The sequence below is a fragment of the Balaenoptera ricei genome, chromosome 15, assembly GCF_028023285.1.
Source record: "Balaenoptera ricei isolate mBalRic1 chromosome 15, mBalRic1.hap2, whole genome shotgun sequence".
Lineage (NCBI taxonomy): Eukaryota > Metazoa > Chordata > Mammalia > Artiodactyla > Balaenopteridae > Balaenoptera > Balaenoptera ricei.
Genome location: NC_082653.1, coordinates 30243056 through 30269965, shown reverse-complemented (window position 1 = coordinate 30269965; position 26910 = coordinate 30243056). Strand labels below are relative to the sequence as shown.

Below are 26910 nucleotides of genomic sequence, written 5' to 3'. Positions count from 1 at the left end.
TTATTTATAGTCTAATTTGCAACACTGACAGGGTCTGTGAAGAACTCTGACCATCAGCTCATAGCTGCATCTAACACTCAATGGCAGGGTGGAGGGAGAGGAGGAATCAGTGTCTTTGTTCCAATTCCTTTTTCTTTGCTCCTTTGAGGTGTTCCCACATTTGTAGTTACTTATGTATGTCAGACCGCTAACCCAGAAAAACTGAACCCAATTACATTCTCACCCAGCCATGGTGCTTCACCAAAGCCCAGTCCACAGTATGCTTTCATTCCTTTCCTCTTTAACACTTTTTTTTTTTTTTAATGTGTAACTTCTATTTTCTGTTTTTTTTTTTTTTTTTTTTTTTTAAATTTTTATTTATTTATTTATGGCTGTGCTGGGTCTTCATTTCTGTGCGAGGGCTTTCTCCAGTTGCGGCAAGTGGGGGCCACTCTTCATCGCGGTGCGTGGGCCACTCATCATCGCAGCCCCTCCTGTTGCGGAGCACAGGCTCCAGACGCGCAGGCTCAGTAGTTGTGGCTCACGGGCCTAGTTGCTCCGCGGCACGTGGGATCTTCCCAGACCGGGGCTCCAACCCGTGTCCCCTGCGTTGGCAGGCAGATTCTCAACCACTGCGCCACCAGGGAAGCCCTTCTGTTTGTTTTAATTAATTTTATTTTTGGCTGCATTGGGTCTTCATTGCGGTGCGTGGGCTTCTCTTGTTGTGGAGCATGGGCTCTAGGTGCGAAGGCTTCAGTAGTTGTGGCACGCAGGCTCAGCAGTTGTGGCTCGCGGGCTCTAGAGAGCAGGCTCAGTAGTTGTGGCGCACGGATCCAGACCAGGGCTTGAACCCGTGTCCCCTGCATTGGCAGGTGGATTCTTAACCACTGCACCATCAGGTAAGTCCCTCCTCTTTAACTCTTTAATCTGCAGTGGCACGTTATAGTTGCTAGCTCTTGTGTTTTTTGTCCTTGTTAGTGAGCACAAGATGGTTTACTGTTGTCTCTGCTTGCACCTGGCTCAGTTCCTTCTATAGCTCCTTGCGGGCAGGGGCTGCCTCTTTTCATCTTTGTTTTCTCAGCACCTTGCACACTGCCTGCATCTGGTAGGTTCTCAATAAGTATCTGGTAAATGAATGCGTTTAATGTCTGCAGAACAAGCCAGGGTATAAATACATAAACAAAACAAAATACGGTTATGCTGTCCTTCCTTTAGAGCATTTTAGGGGAGATCTTAGATACTTCACTGTTGGCAATTTAAAGATACTCAACCATATGGGACTTCCCTGGTGGCGTAGTGGTTAAGAATCCGCCTGCCAATGCAGGGGACACGGGTTCGAGCCCTGGTCTGGGAAGGTCCCACATGCCGCGGAGCAACTAAGCCTGTGTGTCACAACTACTGAGCTTGCGCTCTAGAGCCTGTGAGCCACAACTACTGAAGCCTGCGCGCCTAGAGCCCACGCTCCGCAACAAGAGAAGCCACAACGAGAAGCCCGCGCACCGCAACAAAGAGTAGCCCCTGCTTGCCGCAACTAGAGAGAAAGCCCGTGTGCAGAAACGAAGACCTGATGCAGCCAAAAATAAAATAAATAAATAAATAAAGATACTCAACCATAAATGTACTCTATGTTCATTAGAAAAGATTTGGGGAAATTAAATACAAAAATAAAATCACTGATAGTCTCTCAGTCCGAATAAAATCAGTATTAAAAGTCCATTTTAATGACTTTTCTTGCTTTTCATGTGTGATCATTCATTACCCCCTTTATAAATGACACTGAGCTCATTTTAAAACACGGGATTATTAAAGTGGTAGATCAAGGAAATGTCACAGACCAGTGCTTTTCAGTGTGTGCCCACTAGGAGCCCTGGGGATACCCTGAGGGTCAGAGCTCTGGGCCCTCTCTTCAACCAGAACAGCTTTAGAAAAATCTAATTAAGCCTCACCTTAAACAGAGACTACATTGGTTTTCAGGGCTTGGTGGGTGGAGTGAGCTTTGTTACCACAGTTCCTTCCCAACACTGCCTTTATACAGTTTTATCAGTCAGAACTAAAGACTGGGGCTTTAAAACCATTAGAACTGCTAAGATACAAAGAGCTTTACAGCAACAGCGTGTAGGAGCTAGAATCACACTATGGCAAGAAAAGGAAATATTAATGGTCCCACACTTAACAGCCTTCAGACATTTTAGATCTTCTTAGTTTAGGAAAAGAGGCATAACAGAGAAGAAAAGGGGCAGATTGGAAGGAGGACTCCCAGGGATGCAGAGTTGAACCATCAAGAATCCCCTCTTGGCTTCCCTGGTGGTGCAGTGGTTAAGAATCCGCCTGCCAATGCAGTGGACACGGGTTCAATCCGTTCCGGGAAGATCCCACATGCCGTGGAGCAACTAAGCCTGTGCACCACAACTACTGAGCCTGAGTGCCACAACTACTGAAGCCCACGCGCCTAGAGCCCGTGCTCCGCAACAAGAGAAGCCACTGCAATAAGAAGCCCGCGCACTGCAACAAAGAGTAGCCCCTGCTCGCCGCAACTAGAGAAAGCCCGCGCACAGCAACGAAGACCCAACGCAGCCAAAAATAAAAAGTAAATAGAATAAAGATAAATTAAAAAAAAAAAAGAGTCCCCTCTTTAGGGAATCCCCCAGTGGTCCAGTGGTTGGGACTCTGCACTCCTACTGCAGGGGGCATGGGTTTGATTCCTGGTTGGGAACTGAGATCCCACAAGCCACGCGGTGTGGCCAAAAAGAAAGTCCCCTCTTCAAACTCTGGACAAGGAGTTGGTCAACAGTGAAAGCATGTCTGCTCTGGCTGCCTAATGGGGACAACCAGCCAAAATGATTACCTGTGGTAGGACCAAGAAGTTAGATCAGTGCTGTTGTAGGGTGAATTTCAAGATGACACAGCTATTGTAGGGAAGCAGGTATGGTGTGCTGAGAGAAAGCAAGCCTGGTAAACTTATGGGGATAGGATTTAAGGGACGACATGAAATAAAGAGAAGCCACATAAGATGATCGCAGATGTTGGACCGATGGCAGGAAATTACCCTACTCAGCCAGGTGAAGGCTTATTTAATTTAGCCCTCTGGGTGGGCCCAACAACACAAACAGAAAAATCAGGTTGGGCTTAAATGGGACTTGACTCCTGAGGTGCCTCTCATGGCTGTGGGGAAGGATATGGCAAAAAGAGCTGTAACAGAATCCAGAGCAGGGGCCAGCAGTGGCTGTACCCACTGTCGCCCAGGGCTAAAAATGCCTTGGTATCCTGCTGAGGATGGAGACATGAGAGCACAGAGCTGGAGACTAGGCCTGTGGGGAATGCAAGGCTGTGACAAATATGGGACCTGACCCTCAGGGAGTAGAGGCTGTGGCTCACCTCAGAATCTATGCTCCACTCTGTACACAGAGGGCAGACGGGGATGAGGGAAAATGGAAACTAGGAGACTTAAAATAAGCAATGGAAACAGGAGAGGAAGAAGGACCCAATTCAAGTCTTGGGACTGGATTATCAACAGGAAAAGTTTCTAAATTTTGAATGCATGGGTAGATTTTCCCTCAAGATGAGGAAGCCCAAAGAGGATTTTAAGACAATGAGTGATATAATTAGATTTATATTTTCAAAAGGATCACTGGCCTCCATGTGGAGAAGTGACTAAAAGGGGATGGGAATGGAAGCAGGCAGACTGGCTGCCAGGCTACTTCAGTGATGCAGGTGAGAGATGATGGTCTGTATGCGGGTGACAGGAGTTACACTGAAGAGAAGTGGATATGCTCAGCACACATCAGGACTCACTGGCAGACTGGTTGTGGAGAATGAGAAAAGGAGAGGAATAAAGGTAACTCCTAGACTTCCGATTCGAGCATCTGGGTGGAAGGTGGTACAATTTACTGAGATGGGTAGGGTGGGATGAACCAGTACGAGGGAAAGGAGGAAACCAAATTTTATTTGGGCCATATGAAGTTTGAGATTCTTAACAGACATCCATGAGAAGATATCAAGTAGCTGTGTGGGTACACCGGTCCACAACTGGGAAGATGGGGGGTAACTGGGCTAGAGACATAGATGTGAGAGTCCCTGACATACAGATAGTATTTAAAGCCACGGAGTTGGATGAGATCCTCAAGGAATAGTGTATCAAAAGAGAACAAAAGTGGGTTAAGGCCTGAGTGTTGGACACTCCAATGATTAGAGGTCATGCCGAGGAGGAGGAGGTCACAAAAGAAATAACAAAGGAGTTGCCAGGCCAGTGAGCGGGGAGAGGGTGACATCATCGAAGTCAAGGGAAGAAAGTGTCTTGAGGAGGAAGGAGTGTGTGTTGACGGTTTCACACGCTGCTACAAAGGAACAAGAAAGACAAGAAAAGAGAAATAACTTTTGCATTGGGCAGATGACGGTCACCGGTGATCTTGACTGAAGCAGTCCCAGAGGAGTCAAGCCTAGAAGGAACAGGATGAGGAGAGAATGTGAGGGGAGAAAGCCAACGCTTTTTAAAGGAGTTTTGCTGGGAAGGGGTCCAGAGAAATGGGATGGCAAATGGGAGGAAATGTGGGGTTAGGAGATCTTTGTTTTTTAAAGATAGGAAAGTAACAATAGGCTGATAAGAGTATAGAGGAGAGAGGGGAACTATTTACGGATGGAGGTGAGAGAAGATAATGAGAGCAGCAACATCCTTGAGAAGACAGAGGAGAGGAAGGGACCAGGGCACAGTGGCTAGTTGGACTGAGAAATGTAGGAACACTTTTCTACTGCAACCAGAGAGAAGACAAGAGAATGGATGAATGGATACAGATTCATCCAGCCCCAGGCTGGCTGCTTGGGGGTAAGAAGATGAGAGCATTCTTGTCTGCTTTCCTGGAGAAGAATGAGATCAAAAGATAAGGTGTGAGTGCGATGGGACAGGCAAGAGGGAATGTTGAAGGTCTGAGGAAAGAGAAGGAAGGGTAGTAGGATTGGTAGGTGACACTAATTACACATATTAGATTTGTGGTCACGAATTCAATGTGAGACCACTCAGCACCATTTTGCGTTTTCTCCCAGTAATGTCTGATACCAGATGCAGGCATATAATTGAGTTTAATAGGGTACAGACCTTGCCATGAAAGTAAGAGACCATGAGGGAATAGTGGATGTTAACAAGGGAGGGATTATAATAATGACAAGTCAAAAAAACTCTTAACAGAGTAAGAAGGAAGGTGGGGACATGACTGGGGTGATTGAGATTGAGAAAATGGAGGAACCAATGTATCTAAGGACCTGATGAGGACAAAGAATTACTGGAGTAAGAGATGAGAAGTAGTGAGGTGAAAGGACAGGAGATGGTAACAGGGCGGGATGCCTAATGTTGACATTCCAAAGTCAGTGCAGATATGGGGGGATGACAAGGTTGTGGTTTGACCATGGAACTGGATGGCTAAGGAGGCTGAGAAGCTGAAAGACAAGAGTAGATGGATCACCCACATACATACTTTTGCCTCCAAGAATAGAAACAGAAATAGGAATCAAAAAAGGGGCAGCAAGCCAGGTGTTGGAGTCATCCGTGGGTGACTGGAGATGAGGAGTAGGTGTTCAAGTCTAGTAGAAGAATGGTTGGGAACTGGGGTTTAATCTAAGATTTATATTTTCAGGTTATGGACTCTAGGTATTGGTGTCCCTAAAGAAGCTGAAACAGAGAAGTTTTTCAGTCTTTTCTCTTGCTGTCTTTGTTTACCCTCTTTCCCCTAGATAGCACTAAGTTTCTTGCTATGGTCTGGGGTTGAAAACAGTGATGGTGATACAGAGCTTTGTGGGCAAGGGTCTAACAAGGGTCTATCATGTTTTACTGTCTCTCTGGAGAAGTAGAATGTGGCCTTGGGTTGAGGTGACACCATGCAGAAACTGCTAGAGCTGCTCTGCCCACTCTGATGATGATGGTGGATGCATCAAGCTGCAGCTGATGAGAGGAACTCAGGCCTTACCAAGCCTCTTGGTGTACCCCCCTGGTTTAAATGGTGCAGAAAAATAAAACAGGGAGAAGAGAATTTTAGGTTTTAATTCCTTTGGAATTTTAATGTATACAGAATTTACATTTTTGGATCAGACTTTTTCTCAGAATTTAAATTGGGGGTAGGGAGTGGTGTCAGAATGTATAAATGGAGACACCCTTCATTGTCTCATTTAGGCTTACTGTGTTAATATCTCTGGGAGCTACACTTGATAAGATGAATGGGAGGTGGAACAGAAAGTAAAATTTTATCTTAGAGGCCGGTGAGGCTGGTAAAGAATGTTACTATAACCTGTTCTGTTCCACTTCAGAAGCTTCTGTTTCACTGGCCCTAAGACAGAAGCATAGGCACAGGCACAGTGTTAGTAGGTAGAGGGGAATGGGCCTCATCCAACTGACTGCAGGCCTGGCCAATGGGCAGGACAACTTGTGTGTGCATGTCCCCTCTCTCCCCACCTCTACCGGTGAGAAATGCTTCCCGCCCTTCTGCCCTGTACTCTCACTAGGTCTACTTCAAGGATGGAAAAGCCTGACAATCTGACTAGACAGAGTCTGAGGTATTCACTGGGCTGCTTTTTATTACAGGGCAGTGGACTGAGAATGTGCTCGCCATTCCAGCTTTTTCTGCCTGTTCTTTGGACCTGCCCATCATAGATCCAGAGGGTGGAAGTGTGGAGGGAACCTCATGTAGGTCCCTGGTCTATATGTACGTTCCCTCACAGCTTATCAGAGAGGGCCAGGAGACATGCACCTAATTCCTGATAACAAAGTAGCTCATCCCCCAACTGGCCTTTGTCACTCAGGTGTACGCTTCCTCCAAATCTCTCACCTCATCAGTATTGTTATTAATGATAGGTGAAGACCTATAATGTATGTCTGTTGATTAGGTACATGATACAAATCCGAGAAGAACAACTAATGAGTTAAATGATTAAATCTGAAAAAAATCTTGACATAACGGAACATCAGGGTGAGCAAATATCAAGGCTGTATCAAGGTTAAAATAAACAAACTGCCCAAGTACAGAATGGGAAAGATGTGGCTTGGAAAAACGAATGTAAAAAATGTATTTAATTCTTCCTCTCCCCCCTTCCCCCAGTCCAGTCCACCCCACCTCTGCACCATCTCTCGGGGCAGACCCCTTCTCACCACCCCTGCTGAGTCCAGGCCACCAGCATTACTGTTGCAGCTTCCTCTCTGCTTCTGGCTTGCTTGCTCATTTCTAATCTGTCCTCCTCACCAGAGCCAGATGGATTTTAAGAAACCTACAAATCTGATATTGTCAAGAGTTCTTAAACTGCTTTACAAAATTCAAACTCTTCACTATGGCTTAGAAGGACCTTTTCCCCCGGGCCCTTGCTGGCCTCTCCTGCTCTTTCTCTCGATTCTGACCCCTGTTAAGCTGCGCACCAGGCATCATGGAGCACCCATTTACTGCACTGTGCACCACAGCAGAAAGAGTCTGAAGATAATAAGCACTATCTGAACACAGACTGAGCCACACAGTAATACTGAGAGGGGTGGGGTGGGAGGTGGACACAGAAAGAGTGACTCCTGAGATTGAAAGTGCTCAGTAGAGGCTGCAAGGTTCTGACTCAGGAATAGTGTTAAGAGATTTCCTACACTGAATGGGAGCTGGCCTAGGGGGCCTCTAAGGTCCCTTTATATTCTGAGTATGCTGACAATTCTCAAGGGGTTTTTTCTTTAAAAGATTTCCTTGTTATTGAATGTTAACTTACAAGTTTCTTGTTTTTGTTATTTCTCAAATTCTATTGTTTTCTTTTGTGCAGTCAGCAAAGAAGTGACCCATCTTCCCACCAGTCTTCTAGTTAATTTCTCTGGCTTGGAAGGCACTTTCTCCTTAGAGACACTCACACAAGCTCCATGTGGGAGCCTCAGTCTGTCTCTGTATCCCTCCTCTCACTAGTTCTGCCCTGCCCGTGGAGGTGGGGTGCAGAGGGTGTGCACAAAGCTAGGCTTGGGGAGACTGTATTCAGGAGAGAAATGAGAGGGTGTGAACTGTCTGGGAACCGAATGGAGGCTCAGACCAGTCCTGAGAGAAGCTGACTGTTCAGATACCAAGCAGCTGGGCAATGGCTCTTTGATTAGTTTAAGTCAAAGAAAAAGTCCAAATACCCTCTTAGCACCCCCCCCACCCCCCCTTTTTTTCATGTGTCTTTTGTCTCCTACGGCCCAGGACCTTTTTGAGCTCACCTGGCCTCTCTCCTCCAGTTCTGTTAGCATCACGATAGAGCAGGATTTCCACTCCCAGATCATTCGCCAGAAGTCCTCAATTGTGTGGAGAAGAGGGCCCTGGCTGGCGATGTAGGAGTCCTTCTGCCGGTAGCCCTATACAGTCCAGGTCAATGGCAGGAGTGAGATGGTTTGATCAGGGAGGGGCTAGTGGAGAAGACAGGCCACTGGGATGGGATGGGGGCTGCCTGGAGACAAACACATCCCAGGCAGAGCTCCCCTTTGGCCACGGACCAAACCCTGGCTGGCATGCTGGTCTTGTAAGAAGATGAGGGAAGTGGGGCTGGGGCTAGGATGGAGACAGCAGGAATGGGAAGGACCAGAGGTTAGTGTTTTTAGTCTTTGGTCTGTGCTGTGAACTTTTCCTTCCAAACTGGTGTTTGCCTTCTGTTCCCTCACTTTCTGCTCTTAGGGGCCCTGACAGACCTAGTGCACAGGAAGGGTATCAGTTCTGTATTTGATGACTGACTCAAAGACCACCCTTCCAAGCATTGGGAGGGCAGCACTGCAAGGCCCAGCTGAATCTCCATGGAGTGTTGGGAGCTCCGGGGACACAGCCACCACTTACATCAATGAAGGATGCGTTCACGTAGTCTGTGTTCTCCTCACCCCTCTTAACTGGAATGATCACTCTGTTGAATTCATCTGCAAGAAGGACAGCAGCTTGTGGCTCCCCAGCATCACCTGTCCTCGTCTCCCTCTCTTTCCATCTATCCCCCCCGACCTCAGCTCTGAGCAGATATAATTCCAGCTGGGCAACAACATGCCTGTTCCTAGCCTAGGAGGCAGAAAACCTTTGGGCTTCATGCTCTTTCCAGAAGCCACTGAAGAACTGGGAACAATAAGAGACAATGCCATAATTCTTGTCTCCAAGCTGATCATTACCTAGTACCCAAGAAGTTCAAAGGGTGAAGGGAAAGGGGGATGGGGCATTAAGGCTTTGGGTGGGGAGAGGGCTCTTACATGGAATGATCTGTAAAACCCGGTTCTTCTTCATGTTGGCTGGAAGGTTTCCGGTCCGCATCTTGTCATTCTGGATTTTGATTGATGTTAATTTCTGAATTGGGAAGGGGAGGGGAAACATTACTGATCTCAGTAACTGAACCTGACAAGATTATGTCTGTCACTGGACCTGCATCCAGGGCACACTGGCATACTGCTCTTCTCAGCAGAGCCCTGACCTCCATCATTTCCACATGTTCTTATCAGAACACAGTTTTTCTGTCTTTAATAAGCCAAGAGTGTTTGGGAAACACTGTTTTCCCGGCTCCCGTGGACCATTCTGGGATTCCCTTAGATTGAAACTTTATGATCCTGGAACAAGTAATCTAGTCTTATAGGAGACAGTATGCCCTTCCTCCCTCTTCTCCCTGATGTTCTACTCCCAGAGGCTGTCTTAGATTCTTTAGAAAACCTTATTCAAATATATATCCTCCCTTCTCCTTATTCCAAGGTTCCTTCTTGATTTTTGCTACTCAAAGTGTAGCCCATAAACCAGCATCAGCCTCGTCTTGTTATATATGCAGAATCTCAGGTCCCAACTCAGACCAGCTGAAACAGAACCTGCATCATAATAGGATCCCGAGGTAATTCATGTGTACATGATAGCTTCAGGAGTGCTTTAAGGCAGTTGGTCTTCCCCATTCCAATCCAGAATCTCTTGCTTCTGGGAGCACTTTTATTGATGAGAGTGTGACATGTCCCTTAGGTGTGTTGAGAACCACTGTCTAATGGCATACAGCAGGGGTCAGCAATCTATGGTCCACGAGCCAATCTGGTCTGCTGATTGCAAATGAGGTTTTATGGAAACACTGCCATGCTCATTTGTTTACGTGGTGTTTATGGCTGCTTTTGTGCTATAACAGCAGCGCTAAGTAGTTGCAAATAGAGACCGTATGGCACGCAAAGCCAAAAATATTTACTTTGCAGAGAACGTTTGCTCTTGCTGTACATTATAATTACCTGGGAGGGGGAGCTGGGGGACTTAAAAAAAATTCCATTGCCTGTTTTTGTTTTTTTCCCCCCCTAAACACAACACAAGTGACTCTAACATGCAGGATGGGTTGAGAATGACTAGGGTATGAGTAAAGGGCCAGAGACCCACCTCCTTAACCACCCACATGCTTTGCAAGGGGATTCACCATTTGTTGGTAAATCCACAAGGAGTCAAGCATCCTGTATTCTGTAGGTCACACAGATCCTTCATCCTGAAAGAGCTCAGCTCCAACTTACCTTAAACTCCTCCTCTAATCCATTGTTGCTGGACCCTGGGATTTTGTTGTAAATTTTCTGCAGATGTGTTTCTAGAGAGGTGACTTCCAGTTCTGTATCTCCATAGAGATAATGCTCCAGAAGGGCTTGGTATATGAAGACGTACTGCATCTGAAATGCAGATGATGCCCGAGTTCCCAGTTACACACATGGTCCTGGTGGTGCCAGAGCACTCTCTCCCACTCCCATTTCACTTCAGTCCACTTCTTCAATACTAGCAGAGATAAAATGATTCACTCTTGTCCCAATTCAGGGAGGCAGGACTCGAAAGGCATGAGTCCCTCTGGGGGTGCTTAAACTTGGAAGGGAGGGTCCTACTCTGGTACCCTCCTGGAGAGGACAACTCCAACTCCTGCTCATTCAGAGAGCACAGACTGGATAGACTGAGGGGCTGTCAAATTCTGGTGACACACAAAACCTGTGCCACCCCCCTCCCCTCCCAGTGCTGTGCCCTTTGAACTCCATGCCCTAACCACAGAGCTGATCTCCCTGTTGCTCCTGGACCTGGCTGAGCTGCATCACAACTCTGTGGCAATGGCTCCCTTGGCTGCCCACATACCTACTTCCCTCAGGACCTGTTCCATATCCTTAGAGTCTAGTGCAAATGACATCTGCCCCACCTTCCAGATTCCCCTAGGCACAGCCTCCTCTGTGCTCCATAGTTCTTTTAATACGTAATTTATAAGGGCCCTTCATCACACTGTATGATGATCATTTACAATAACCTGGGAGGCTGAGTAATCCATGAGGCGGGTAGATGTTTTGGTCCTGGAATGCCCCCTACCCACAAACCACTCACGTCTGTTTGCACCATCTGGCAGCGCTGTGCCCGGATCCGGCTTACAAAGCCATAAACGTCCACCTTCCGCTCTGTATGCATCATGTCCAGCATGGCATCAATGACGACAAAGGTTCCTGTACGCCCTACACCCGCACTGTAGCCAGAGAGCAGGAGTATTACTGGGATGGCTAGCATGTCTTGTGGGAACACTCAGGGAGGGGGCAGCACAGGGTAGGGCTCTTTCTTCAAGGCTTTAAATTCTAATTCTGTATGGGGTAGAGCTGGGACTCTCACGGAGCCAACAACTCCACTGTACCCTGAACTCCTTACCTCTAGTTATCAGGACCAGAGAACCTTGACACTTAGAATGGTCTGCAGATTCCAAGTACACAAGGCAGCACTCAACCTAGCTTCTTGGCTTCATAGCAGTGGTCACCCCACCCCCAGTCTTGGAGGATTGCCCTTCCCTCTTTCCTCAAGTGCTTTCCACCCAGCACCTAGTTTTCTTGAGGAGTCTCTCTGGATGCTGCCCTGGTGCCCCAAGAGCTCATCCGCTCTGTGCTAGCCTCCTCAGCCAGGACCCCTGTGCCTTCCCTGCTCTCAGCATGGGAGCAGAATGTGACATGAGTGGGGAGCCAAGGGTCAGGCCACACTGACCTGCAGTGTACCACGATGGCCCCTGCATACTGTGGGTTACAGGCCTTCACCTTCTTGAGGAACTTGAGCATACCAATCGGGGTGAAAGGCACCCCAAAGTCTGGCCAGCTGGTAAAGTGGAACTGAGTGATGAGGCGCTGTGGCTTTCTGTTGGTCACGTCGCCCACCTGTGAATTGAAGAGATCCCTGTGTGTTGGCCCTGATACCCTGGGGTAGGGCAGCACCAGGGGAAGGAGGGTGAGGCTTAGGGGCCAGGGCCAGCTGTGGCTATCACTGACAATGGGAAAGTGAGAGGACTAAACTTCCCAAGAAAGTTTTAACCATGGACAGAGAACCTTCCCAGGAACCCCATGGGGTAGGCAGGCTGTTACTATTATGCACAGCCTACAGATGTGAAATGTGAAACTCAGAAAAGTTAAATGACCTGGTCTAGGTCCCAGGAGTAGTAAAAGGCAAGGTCAGAACTAAAATGCAGGTCTCCTGACTCTTGGTAAGCCCTCTTTTCATAGCACCACACTGCCCTCAGCTGAAGGCAACCTTTGCTCAAGCCTCCAGGGTCACCCTGGAGGGTCAGGAGCAGGGCCCACCACATCCTTGATGTCAGGAGCCTTTGGGGTAAGAAAGGAGGAGAGGTAAGTCAAGTACCAGAAGATACTGGTGCAATACCTCCTGATGCACTTGGTTCATACCTAAGATGACCAAACTCCATCTCAGTAATACTTTTTCTCCCAGCCATGAAAAGTCATGAAAATGTTCCCCCCTTAGCTTTGACCAAAAGAAAAAAACAAGAAAAAAGAAAAATCCCCTGGGAGCCCAGAACTCTGATTTCAGAGTTCGAACATTTTGCACACTCAGCAATTCCTGACCACCCTGAGTAAGACGGGGATGACTCAGCCTGTCTGCCCTCTTAATGGTCAGCAGATTCTAAATGAGAACCAAGAAAGGAGGTAGGAGACAGTACCTGTTGAATGCAGAACTTCCGCACTGTGTAGTCCACCAGTACGGTCACATCCTCTACTGACACACGGATATTCCCATAGGTCCAGCAGCCTTGGTCTGGCCAGTACTGGGCGCACTTACACTGGAAAGGAACAGACATGCATCCGCCTGACCTCAGACCTCCCGCCCCCAGCACGTGTAAAGGGCCCTAAAGAAAAGGACCACAAAAGCCCAGACTAAAATCCTCAGAAAGCCCTATGGCCTCTTCTCTCACCTCAGTCAGCTACAGACTTATTTAACTGTTCCTTTTTTTTTGCCACGCCATGCGGCTTGCAGGATCTCAGCTCCCTGACCAGAGAATGAACCCAGGCCACAGCAGTGCCCAGAATCCTAACCACTCGGCCACCAGGGAACTCCCTAACTGTTCTTTTTTTAAGTTCCTCAGCTTCCATCCTGTTTAGCATAATCTCTTAACTTATGCAGAGCCCCAGCCCTATACTTCTCACTCTTTCCCACCTCTAGTCTCTCAGTTCAGGGCAAATTGGAAGCCATTTTACCTACAAAATCTGTACTTCCACAATATCCCAGGTCATGCTCTAGGGGCAAGCCTGTCTAATCCCCTGGAATGAGCAACCTGCTATGAGGGAGTCACCAGGGTGGACTGATGCAGACTGTAAACCTGCCAAGAGAGGCCCAAGGCTTTCTCTGGTTGACTAGGCCTTGGACAGCTCCCAAGAGCCAGAGGTAGGGTTGGAGGAAATGAACCTAAAGCCCAGCCCTAAAGCTATCCCTCCTAAGCCAATCAATACATCCAACAGCCCAGTGTGGGTATCAGGTTGACTCTAGGGCCATCCTGGAGAAAGACTGTCACGAATCGGGATTCCTCTCTGGGGCCTGATCCAGGACTCAGGACTGGTGTTGGCTGTGGCCCAGTGATGGAGCTGACCAGGCATGGACTTGGCAGCCACAGAAAGAAAAGAACCAGTCAGAAGGCTGCCTGAAGGATCAGTTCAGGGGCTCACATTTCCTTGTGCCCTGCAGGGTCTCTCAGTTCATACAGCTCCCTCTGCTATCTCAGGAGGAGGAACAAAACAAAAACAAAAACAAAAAACCCAGGGGAGTGAGGGACTAGAGAAGCCAGGGGAGAAAAGCCCCACTATGGCTTTTCCTTGTCTAATGGCCCAAGTCTTTCTTCCAGGATGTTTTGGATCTAAGGTGAGCTGTTTGGTCACCAGACACAGGGTGTGCCCTAGGTATACCTCTGAGTTCATCGGAGGCTTCCAGGCCACAGGAAAATGTAGTAGGCACACTGGCCTGGGTTCTGTCTGGATGAAGAACAGGCACAGAAGCCACAAAGGGTGGAGAGCCTAGGCTCAAACACAGAACTTCAGCAAAGCAGTCCCTCTGTTGGTCATGCCTGTATCAGGGGTCATTCCATCAAATTTCTCCACTCACCTCCTTTCTCTCCTTCAGATTGGTCACCATGACGATGGTGGCTGTGTTTTGTTCCCAGATCATCCTCCAGAAATCATTCACCGTTTCTTCTTTTGGTCCTATAGTAGCCAACAGCAAAGATGAGAACACACACCAAGAGGAAGAAAGATGCTGGGAAACTGGGAACATTCATTCCTGACTTTTGGAAGCCTGTGCCCACATGCCCCCAGCTAAATATATCACCCATCTACCCATCCACCTACTTACTAACTGAACATTTCCTGTGTATCCACCATGTATGTGCCAGGCACTTCACTAGGGAGTGAAGTGGGGATGTGAGGTTCTTAAAATAAAAAGAGAACATGAATAATGTTTCCCAAGGATACTACAGTTGAGGATTAGAAATCATGACCCCTATAGAATACCTATGTTATGGGCGAGATAGTGAGCTATGTGCTTTATATCTCATTTACTCCTTCTTACCATGCTCTGAGGTGGGTGTCATTAGCCAGAGAGGTTGGGTAAATTGCTTAGGCTGAAATTTAAAATTTACCTCCCACACAGTCTTTTCCAGAAAGTCACTAGAAGGGCACAAACAAAGAAAAAGAAAAAAGTGGGATCTAACACAGGAGAGAGACTAACAGAATTCCCAGGGTGTTGGTAGAGGGAAGGCTCAGGATAATTATTCTGCCAGAGGCTAGATCAATCCAGAATGGAACTGAAGGAATAAGGTTCTAGAAGGATCCCAAGATAAAAAATTAAACTAAAAAAATTAAACCTCATGTATCTGAGGGTACTGAGAGGAAATATATACTTCTAGCAAAGAGTTTAAGAGAAAAAAAATCAGTGCTAGGTATATAAAAAACTAAGTGAATAAGGAAAAAAGGCAATTATTAACTCTTGGGAAAGAGGGAAACCAAAAACTGTACCAAAAAAATCATATATTATGTGCTTTAGCTGTGAATAATATTGGCATAGTAATAAGAATGTAAATAACAAGTATTATCTTCACCACAAATTGTGATTTAACTCCACTGGGAGAATGGGGAAAAGGGACATGTCTGTCTGAGTGTGAGGTAGTTTGTAAGAGGATTAAATAAGTTATCATCTGTAATAAGAAAAAGTCAACAGATAAAAATGGCTGCTTTAGACTAAAAGTGTAGACGAAAGGGGGGAGAACTTTGTTTTTATAGACCTTGTAATACCTTTTGACTTTCTTAAAATTTGTATTCCCTTTGGTAAAAAGAAAAATATTAAAAAGAAAAACAAATAATGACAGAAGTGGACACATACTGGAAAGATGTACAGAGGCAGAATTGTTTCACTGCCTGGCAAGGTCAGGAAAAATCTCCTGGAGAAGATGACATTTGAGCCATATGTTAGGACAGATAAAGTAGATGGGAGTCTAGAAAGGAGGCATAGGGAGAAGAGGTACTCCAGGCAGAGGTGCAGGGGGCTAGCAGCAAGTAAGAGCATGAGACATCCAGGGACTGTAAGGAGTTCAGTGAGGTCACTGTGTAGGGTGTGTAGAAGGTAGAAGATGAAGCTAGAAAGATAGGTGAGGTACCAGGATCTAAAGGGATGGAGACCAGGCTAAGGAAGGCTTGTTTTACAGATAATGAAAAATCATTCTAGGATTTTCATGAGAGTCTGACAAAAATTTTGCATTAAGAAAGGCCATTCTGGTGGAAGGAATGCAAGGAGCAAAGCTAGGGCCTAGAGGGATCAATCAGTAGGCTACTGCAACAGAGCTGGAACAAGAGATGAGAGTAAGGAAGTGTGGCAGAGAAGGCAGCTTTTGGAGAGAGAAACAAGAGGACTAGTCATATGTAAAGCAAGGGACAGGTAGGAGATCTGGATGATCCCAAATCTGGTTTGGTTGATTAGGTAGATTACATTCCAGTCACCATGAATATAGATTACATTCCAGTCTCTAAAGAACATAGGAGAAAAAGCAGCTTTGGGGCTGAGGAAGAGTCACGTTTCAGTTTCTGATGCTGAATCTAGAGTCTGTGGGGGTACTCAAGCGGAAGAGTACAAAGTTGGTTTGAAAATGTGGCTCTGGAGCTCAAGAGAGGCAGCAGCCAGTCAAACAGAGGTGGGTATTAGATGAGGTCTCTCAAAGAGGACACGGAGGGGGAGGAGTAAAGAAGGGGTCAAACACAGAATGCTGGGGATCTTCAAGCATTATTCAAGTTCAGACAGAACAAAAAGCCCGGGAGGCAGAAGAATGGACAGAAATGTGCCATGAAAGACAAGAATGGAGTTTCAAGGGAAGTAGTCATCCACAATATTGAAGAGAAACTATACTTAAGGGGCAGAAAGAAGAATAAGAGCTAGAGAAACAATATTTAGAAAAGTGAGAAAAATCAAGAGAACTGAATGGCAGGAAATAACAGGAGGGTTTCAAGGAGTGTGAAGTACTGTGGAGAGAAGTTCAAGAGGGAGGGAGTCTGATAAAAGGCTAACGGGGAAATCAAAGGTGAACTTAATTAAGAACTATTTTAGCATCAACAAGGCCCCATGGCAAACAAAGAGAGGATGAGGTTATATGTGGCTGTTGGTGCCAAAATCATCACTGAGTAGGTGGTAGCTGAGGTGGGCCTTGGAGGGTGGACCTGAATTGACAGATGGCTACAGAGGGAGGGAAAGTGGGGTCCAGTTAGGCAAGGGCCAGGTCCTGGTGGGAGACTGCAAGGGCAAGGAGGATCTAAGACTTCTGACCACCTCTGCCTCATTTTACCTCTATCCCTATTTTATCACGATCACAGTACTGTCCAACAGAACTTTCTGTGATGATGGAAATGTTTCATATCTGCACTAATACGGTAGCCTCTAGCCACATGTAGCTATTGAGCCTTAAAATGTGACTAGTGTGATTGAGGAACTGAATTTAAAATTTTATTTTATTTTATTATTTTTTGGCCTCGCCACACGGCTTGCGGGATCTTAGTTCCATACCCAGGGATTGAACCCGTGCCCTCAGCAGTGAAAGCACAGAGTCCTAACCACTGGACCACCAGGGAGCTCCCCAAAATTTTATTTTAAATAGCCACATGTGGTTAGTGGCTACCTTATTGAACAGGATAGCCACTTACCAAAGCTTCTGTTTATTTTGCTATAAATTATCCTCTACCAACTAAAGGCTCCAAAAAGGCAGAGACCATATTCTGTTTTATTCCCCTACATATCCCCATCACCTAGGCCAGTGCCTGGCACATCATATTAATAAATGGTCAATAAATATTTGTTGAGTGATTAAATAAATGGGCTTTGATGGACCATAATAACATCAATTACTTTTTAGTGCTGCAAGCATCAAGATTTTTTTTTTGCTAGGATCCCAAAGGTGAGGACACTTGTTAGAACTTCAGGCTATGGAAACATGTGCAGAGCATGTATAGGACCATGGCATTGGGTCCCTGCTCTGAGGGTTCTTAGACCACTTATCTGTGAATAATAGTGGAGCTCAGGCCCATGAGTAGGAGGAGGAGATGAGTCAGCCTGGACCAGTGAGGTGGCCAATCCTCTTTGGAGACTAAATCCAAATTCCAATTCTGAGCAGCCTGGTTTGAACTTAAGGTTCCCAAATGACCCCAAGACAGAGAACCTCATTAAACTGTGTTGTGTGTGTGTATATAGCCTTCTTCAGTACTTTTTATGCACATATATAAAAGAATTTCTTTCAAAGGATCCCTCGACACTAAGTCATCAAGATGAAGGCCCTTAGTTATAAACCTGCAAGGTAGATTATATTTCTTTCAGGTGGTAATAATTACAGAAAAGCTAATATATTCTGAGTAATCTATTAGCATTTGGAAGAAAAATCCCAAATCCATTCATGGTTAAGCCCAAGGGTAAAAAATTATCTTACTTTACCTTGTGCAGCAATGAATTTGTTCTTTTCTTGGTAGCCCTGGGGGTGGGGTGGGAGAGGAGTAGAGGAGAAACAGAAAGTGAAAACCCAAAAATGGATAGGAATGAAATCCTCCAGACTCCCAACCAGTTTACAAAGACTTCCTTGTGAAAAGGTCCAGGCAATTAACAAGGCTTTCCATTCTAGAAATTTTCATGGGATTAGCTTTGGATAGCAGGAAGCAAAGATTACATGGTCTAGGCAGTCTTCTTAAAGTGAATTATTAACAAACGTTAGTATAAGAACATCCAAATAACAACTCCTAGGCTAGACCCTGTTCTGATGCTCTCTTAGCTGCTGACAATCTGGGTCTTAGTGTTAATGTGTAGGAACCCTCCAAGTCAGAAGCATGTGAGGCTGGGCCCACACGAGGAAGGAAAAAGGGTTATTTTCTTGCTGATGCTTTACCCAGGTGCAAAAGTTTTCGGGGAATAGCCCATGGGTATGGTGTAACAGCTCCCAGTGTTTGACAAGAGGGTTCTCCATTACAGGAAGTGGGAGACAAAGAAGCCAAGGAGCCTGGGGACGTCACTTAATAGATAAGGAGCCTCTGAAAAACTGACACTGGCAGTAACTTTCTTTACTGTTTAGTCATATATCTTTTCAACCTCATTGTTTAAATATAGTGTTCACTTGAGACGTCCCAGGTAAGTGAAAAATCATTTGATTTAAGGATTGTAAATCACCTTCTGCCTCTCTCAGACAGCACTAAGATGGGCAATGAGGGAGGCAGCTTCATGGATGGGATACCATACCAAGGTGATGATGTGAAATACTAGTCTGCAAGGCAGTGGCAGAGTAAAGGAGGGGGCCGAGTCTGAGAAGCCACTTCCTATTCCAGCTCAAACAAGGTCAGGGCAGGGTTGCTTCCCAGCACTGGAGAAAGCTTTAGGCCTCAATATGGACATGTTTAGAGTTAACAATAAGAAGCTTGTTAAGATTTTTATTAAGAGGAATTCTCCAAAAGTTTTCAACCATTAGAAGATGGAAACTGATAAAGCCTTAATTCAGGATGCTGCATTCTGCTTATAGCACTAAACCTGTAATTAAAACTGAGACGCTCTTAAGAGTATGTTAAGCCGTATAATATCCTTGCTCCAGGAGAAGTTGCTGCCAAGTTCTCGCTGGAGCATGTGGGTCATGAATAGCTTAAAAGCACTGTTGGAGGGCCCAGCCCCAAAGTGCTTCCTGCTCCATCTTTACCAGGAGTGTGCTATATATCCCCCATGAAAACATGCCTACATAGTGATATGCTGACATTGCTCAACCAGTAAGGAATAACTAGAATGAGGCAAAACTACTGATCTTCCTTGTGTTATGTGCAAGGGAAAGATGAAATGTGGCTCCCTGGTTCCTGAGACATCTTTGGATTCTGAAAGTCAAATGCCAAGTTGGCTCTAGGTGGCACCTACATTCCTACCAGTTTAAAAACAAAAACAAAACACTTCTAAAGACCCTCTATACCCTTAGACACCTCAAGGTGACAGAGGAAGCTGGTCCCTCCTAAGACTCCAGGAGGGAAGCCCAGTTGCCGTCTGTACTGCCTATTTCATCTTCTCCTGTTACCAATGTCAGGTTCACTTTCAGACCTTTGTATTCTCCAAACCATAGAACCCATCCCCCCTGCCTGCTGCCACCACTCCGTGGTACCACCTCTCTTCAAGATTCATGTGTGATCTTCGTTCTGTGCGCAAAAAGGGCTTGGTAAATGATTGCCAGGGGGTGGAAATGGGGAGTAACTGTATATGGACAAGAAGGTTCTTTCTGGGGTGAGCAAAAAGTTCTAAAACTAAGAGGCAATAGCTAAAAGGTACAGCGTTTCTCTTCTGAGGTGATGAAAATGTTCTAAAATTGGTCATAGTTGCACGTATCTGTGAATATACTAAAAACCACTGAATTGATAATTTTAAGTGGGTGAAAATTATGGTATGTGAATTGCATCAATAAAGCCACTAACAAAGTTCTAAAACAATTATAGTGATGACAGCATAACTTGGTAAACTTCCTAAAAATCATTGAATTCTACATTTTATTTTTTTTTATTTTTTTATTTTTTAGGAAGTTTTTTTTAGTTACGTTGACTAGTTAACATGATAGTGTATGGTCAGATTAGTAATAGATTGCTTTTTTTTTTTTTAATTTATTTATTTATGGCTGTGTTGGGTCTTCGTTTCTGTGCGAGGGCTTTCTCTAGTTGTGGCAAGCGGGGGCCACTCTTCATCGCGGTGCACGGGCCTCTCACTATCGCGGCCTCTCTCGTTGCGGAGCACAGGCTCCAGACGCGCAGGCTCAGTAATTGTGGCTCACGGGCCCAGCTGCTCCATGGCATGTGGGATCCTCCCAGACCAGGGCTCGAACCCGTGTCCCCTGCATTGGCAGGCAGATTCCCAACCACTGCGCCACCAGGGAAGCCCTGAATTCTACATTTTAAATGTTTGAATTTCTGTTACATAAACTGTACCTCTATCATGTTGGGAGGAAAAAAGGGTTTCGTAAGTGTAACTGGCAGCCCACAACAAATGGCCACAATTTGTTTTAGCAAAGGTTATTGCCTGCCTCTATACTCCAAGTCCTAAGGACATCTGCTCCCTCCTTCCCACTGGATCTCTCATCTGCACTCAACCCCGCTGACCACCTAACACTTCTCCATGCTTTACTCTTTGCCCCCTGAGATGCTCTTCTCTCCTCGTCTCGTTCTGTCTTACTAATGAGCACTTCTTGCCCAGTGTGCCTTGGCAGAGGTTTGTGGGCTCCAGGGCCCACTCTTCTCTCTCTAATGACTTCAAAGTCCATGGCTTTGGAATCTCTCCCCTGAGCTCAGATTAATGATGCCCAACTATGCTGGATACATCCACGTGGATCACCCTATACTCTTTTTTTTTTTAAACAAGAAAGGTATAGGTTGTTTTTTTCCCCCATAATTAAATTTCCACAGCATCTCCCCAAGCATAAGTATTACACAAGAATGTAAAAAATCACATTTTACACATTTACACAATGTGTGTAAAAAATCACGTCTTCAGCATTTAGCTCAAATCTCACCATCTTCAAAGAAATAGATCTCTTGCAAAACTCATCAGCTAAAAGTTCTATCAAAGCAGTGCGAAGATGGCCTTTGTTAGCCCATGGCAATTCTTTTCCCATTTTCCCTCGCCAGTTAGGGTTGAATAGCAGAGTGAGGCTCAGATTGCGGAGGTGAGGTGGGGAGGGACACAAGGGCTAATTTCCCCCAGTACAAGATGGCATCTAAAGGTTGATGGGAGAGCAGAACTGGAGAGACTGAAGGAAAGGGTCCAGGCCCTGTATTCAGTCAGAGTCACTGCTGGAAGAGGAGGAAGAGGAGGAATGCTTGCCATGCTTGTGGTGTTTCTGCTTCTTTTTATGAGCGTTCTTCATTTTCTTCTGCATCTCCTTGTCCATCACCATTCCTGGTCCTACCATGCCAGGAGCCAATACCAGGGTCAGGTGGTGGGTATGGAGGGGGGTAGGGACCTGAGGGTTGGCATCCTGGATACCCTAGTTGTGGCACAGGATGACAGGGCCCACCAGGGTGAAAAGCTGGATTCCCCTGGGGTGCTCCTGGGGGAGTGGGAAAGGGGTCTGGAGGAAAGGTCGGGTTGGCAGGTGGTGGATGAGCAGGACTGCAACCTCCAGGGTACCCGACGTTAGGGGGCTGTGGATATGGCCCTGGCTGCCCAGCACTGGGATTCCACATGTTCAGGTGTTTCCTCCAGCCCAGAAATGGAGAAAGAAGGAAACTCCACCCTAAATACACTCTACAGGGTATCACCCTATACTCTCTCATATATTAATCAATCACCATATCCTGCTAAATTCTACCTCCAAAGTGGTTTTTACTTTGATGCTTCTTCTTCAACCCTTCTACCCTCAGCATCTGTAGCATGCTCCTGTAACAGCCCTCAATCGGCCCTTCCTAAATCCATGTTGCACACGGTAACCTGAGTGATCAATATACAAATGTGGCCATATTGCTCCTTGTCTTTAACACCTTTCAAAGTTATCCCATTGCCTAGAAATCAAAACTCTTAGCTGGGGACTTCCCTGGTGGCGCAGTGGTTAAGAATCTGCCTGCCAATGCAGGGGACACAGGTTCAAGCCCTGGTCTGGGAAGATCCCACATGCCGTGGAGCAACTGAACCTGTGCACCACAACTACTGAGCCTGCGCTCTAGAGCCCACAAGCCACAGCTGCTGAGCCTGTGTGCCACAACTGCTGAAGCCCGCGTGCCTAGAGCCCATGCTCCGCAACAAGAGAAGCCACCGCAATGAGAAGCCCACGCATCACAACAAAGAGTAGTCCCTGCTTGCCGCAACTAGAGAAAGTCCGCGCGCAGCAACGAAGACCCAACGCAGCCAAAAATAAATAAAAAACAAAAGCTCTAAGCTGTACTGAAAATTTGTAGATACCATGAGGTGACTTAATCAGCATCCAGTCCCACCCACTTCTAGCGTGACTTTCTTTCTATAGAGGCTGAAAAACTAAAAGCTAAATTCCCTAGACTCTCTTGCAGCTCAGTTCTGCCTAAGAACCCAGTTTCTTCCTAGCAGTCCCATATAAGACTTGGGACAGAAGTGAGTAATGTGAGATGGTGACTGTGCTAGGAAGATCTGGTCTTTGGGCAAGCATGGCAGCGGACGCACCGAGTTCTTCTGTAGCACCTCTGCAGGGGTTTCACTACGAGAGTCACATGGGGTAGTTGGGTACATCTACGGCTGCTCTGTTCCTGGTGACTCTCCCGCAGATTCTGTAAGCCACCCACTATCTTATAATAAACCCCTTCCTGCTGAAAAGAATAGACAGAAAGTGGACTCTTGTCATCTGCAACTAAGAACCCCAACAGACACACTTGACATTCAATGTCTTCTAAGATCGAGTTCCTACCAATCCCCCAAGCCTCATCCCCCATGACTTCCCATCTTGTATCTTATAACTAAGACTACTGTTTCCAGTCTCTGACTTTGCCCATACTTCTCTTTTTGCTTTGAAGTTTCTGTCCATCTTTCTTCTCTTGAATTCAGACCTACCCTTCAATATTCAGCTCTACTGGCTCATCAGGTTGGCTGAATGTTTCTTTCTCTAAGTCCCAAAGGATCTGGGAATATCTCCTTCACACATGTTGCACACTAAAGGTTATGATCTACCTGTAGGTAGATCACACTAGGGACCATATCTTATCTCTGTAACCTTGGAGCCTACCCCCAGTGCTTACCACACAGCAGGTGATCAAAAAATGTTGACTGAATTTAATAAACCTAAATCTTCTTTAATCCCTGACTCTTACTCATGGTTAACCATAAGCTTTTTCCTGCTTTTCTATTTTCACTGACTTCATAAGTACCTCCACTTTAACCCTCTTCATCTAAACTTTCATATCACCTATTAATAACCTCCGATAACCATCAAGGCTTTATAGGATGCCCTATTGTGAGCTCCAACTAAGCATGGCCAAAGGAGAAGGCTTGTTTCCTTCTAGTGCCTTGCTTATCATGACCATGAATAGACCCATCTTACTTGCTTACCAGCCTTAACATCCAACTTACTTTTGTCTGTCTTCACCTTCAATGTGGGAAGGAGCCAAACTGGTTATGGTGACAGGCACTGCTGGTTACTAACTGAAAAGCTATTCCTTCCCTTTCTTTCTTGCCATCAAAACCATGCTTTTGTTCAGACATTTACCTTTCATTGGCTTGGAAGGTGATCATTCCTCAGCCCCAGAAGGGTAAATCATGATAATTCTCAGTGCCCTAGCCAGTGACTAGAGAGAGGGTGTAAGCATGTGATCCAATCCTGGCCTGTGGGCTCTGAAGGGTACTGTACCGGAGAGGCTTCTGAGAAAGGTCATGCCCCTAATAAAAAGAAAAGCACATGCAGAAATTCTCCACCTCCTCCTCCTCCTCTATGTTGTTTGTTGTGTTTATAAGAAATGTTTGGAACTGCTGTAACCATCTTGTGAGCAAGAGACAATGCCAATAGGCTGAAGATATGAGTAGAAAGATGGAAACACCTGGTTTCTTAAGGATGTCACTGAGTCACAGACTCAGCCCACCCTAGAACTGCTATACACTTGCCTTCAGATTATATGAGAAGTAAATGTTCCTGTGTAGACCACTTCTAGCTGAGTATTCTGTTACCTGCAGATGGAAACATTCTGATATTGCTATACTCTTCCATATAATGTTAAACTCAACCTGTTCCTCCCAAACACTTCATCATAATCTTTGATCTAAATCCTGGGACTCTTAACTGGTTACTAGCCTTTTTCCATTTTCCTTATCTACTACATCAATCATTTCTACCAGGGTTCCTTTCTTTCTAACTATAAACATATGACCATCACTAAGAAACATATCCAGGAATTTCAGCAAATCCATACTAGTGAGGGTGCCTGCACTACTCCATTTCTGAAGTCCATCTGATAGCCTATTTTTTAGCCACAGCCTCTTGTTCTTCCATCTTTCTCCTTTTCTTATCCCAAGACTGCTCTTTCAATTTCTTGAGACCTAGTCCTTGATCCCTTCCTTTCTCTACTGAACCTGAAGCCCTCGGCTGACTACTTGAAGCAACAACTGACTTCCCTAGCCCCTTTGTCTGAGTACCACATGTTTTCCGTATATCACCAATCCTAGGGTACAACTGGAGAAAATCACACAACTGAGGCCCCTATATATCAAAGATTTCCATCTTAGGTAGTTCCTCGGTGCAGCTAAACATGCTTTTTTCATGCTCTTTTCAGTATTCTTTCTTACTGACTTCAGTACTCTCATGTCACAGTCCCATCCTCCCTTTTCAGCAGATAACCCTGACTTTACTTCTTAGAAAAAAGATGAGTTCCCTCAGCTTGATTTATTCACACCTACAAACCACCTCTATCTATTCTATATTCCTTTACCATCAGTCTCAGAGGAAAAAACATCCTTTCTTATGTTCAACACTAATCTCTCCATCAGTATTCTTTTAAAAAAAATTGTGGTAAGGGACTTCCCTGGAGGTCCAGTGGTTAAGAATCCGCCTTCCAATGCAGGGGACGTGGGTTTGATCCCTGGTTGGGGAACTAAGATCCCACATGCTGTGGGCCAACTAAGCCCGCGCACCTCAACTAGAGAGCCTGTGTGCTGCAAACTACAGAGCCCACGTGCTCTGGAGCCTGCGTCCCACAACTGGAGAGAAGCCTGTGCACCACAACTAGAGAGAAGCCCTCGCACCACAACGAAGATTCCCACGTGCCGCAACTAAGATCCGACGCAGCCAAAAAAAAAAAAAAAACACAACTGTGGTAAAATATACGTACACAAAACTGATCATTTTAGCCATTTTTAAGTGTACAGGTCTGTGGCATTAAGTTTATTCACATTGTTGGGCAACCATCACCACCATCCATCTCCAAAACTTCTGCATCTTCCTCAGCTGAAACTCTGTACCCATTAAATGATAATTCCCTTCTCCCCCCTCCCTCTAGCCCCTGGCAACCACCATTCTACCTTCTGTTTTAATTAATTTGACTATTCTAGGTACCTCATATAAGTGGAATTACACAATATTTATTGTTTTGTGACTGACTTATTTCACTTACCATAATGTCTTCGAAATTCATCCATGTTGTAGCACGTGTCAGAATTTCTTCCCCTTTTAAGGCTAAATAATATTCCATTGCATGTATATACCACATTTTACCTATTCATTCTTCCATTGATGGACACCTGGGTTGCTACCACCTTTTGGCTATTGTGATTAATGCTGCTATAATCATGGGTGTACAAATTCCATCAGTATTCTCTTCATGCTTCAGTAGTCATGCTTGCTCTTTCTAGCTCTCTTGCTTGCTCTCTCTTCCTTTCAAACTCTCTCTTTACTGGTTCCCTCCCGTCAGCCTATAAAACATACTCAAGTCTCGCACACCATCGCTATAAACATTCTCTAAATCACCCCTAAAAACCTCCTTTCAGTTTCAGCTCTTCTCTCAATTCATAGTAGACATGACTAACCAGACTTACCCAGAGTTAGATATTCTAGTCCTGTTTGGAGGACAAGGTGTGCTTTTGTTCTTAGTTATCTGAATAAGCTCAATAAAGGATTCACTGACTCTTACAGAAAAGTATACATTTAGGTTCAGATTTCTGCATGGGAAAATTCTGGGAATGATGACACGTAAACATAAGAATACATTTTAAACTGTTTGATCTTTAAAAAAATTTTTTCAGTCTTTTAAAAAAATCAGACTCCTCAGGGAAAAACTGAAATGACAAATATTCCTCCTAACATTCAGCTGAGAAGGAATCAAGGAAATAATGAGAAAAGCTCAAGTTCCTTACATTGATGAATGAAGCATTGATGTAATCAGAATCTGGAACTCCTTCAACTGGTGTCAGATGGACTCTAGAGTGGTCATCTAGAAAAAAAAAATTTTTTTTTCAATTAAATTCAATTTTATTTTTCACTGGTCCCAATGCAACCAGGCCAGTTGTGACATCTATGACTATGTGTAGAGAGACACACAAGTATAAAGTTGTCACTGCAGCACTATTTATAACAACAAAAATTCGGACACATCTCAACCATCATTAGGGGACTAAGTTCAATAAATTAAGATATATCCATAATATGGAATAGTAAGCAGTTGATAAAAAGGAAAGTGAACACTTCTGTTTCTTGACAATTACCAATACATATTAGTTTTGTTTT

At 45.4% G+C, this 26910-nt stretch overlaps 1 protein-coding gene and 1 pseudogene across 5 annotated transcripts in view; both read right to left on the bottom strand.

Moving 5' to 3' along the window:
- The window catches only part of PTPRA (protein tyrosine phosphatase receptor type A), a 185449-nt gene that overhangs the window by 6876 nt on the left and 151663 nt on the right, over positions 1-26910 (bottom strand). For all 5 annotated transcript variants that reach the window (XM_059895993.1, XM_059895992.1, XM_059895994.1 and 2 more), the window contains 10 exons: positions 26541-26617; positions 18174-18210; positions 14316-14413; positions 12883-13002; positions 11922-12088; positions 11283-11418; positions 10445-10594; positions 9176-9269; positions 8781-8857; positions 8174-8308 (listed from right to left, as the gene is read on the bottom strand). In XM_059895993.1, coding sequence (XP_059751976.1) covers positions 8174-8308; positions 8781-8857; positions 9176-9269; positions 10445-10594; positions 11283-11418; positions 11922-12088; positions 12883-13002; positions 14316-14413; positions 18174-18210; positions 26541-26617 — 1091 coding nt within the window. The remainder of the gene's footprint in view (positions 1-8173; positions 8309-8780; positions 8858-9175; positions 9270-10444; positions 10595-11282; positions 11419-11921; positions 12089-12882; positions 13003-14315; positions 14414-18173; positions 18211-26540; positions 26618-26910) is intronic.
- LOC132349567 (proline-rich protein 13-like) lies at positions 21280-21925 on the bottom strand (annotated as a pseudogene).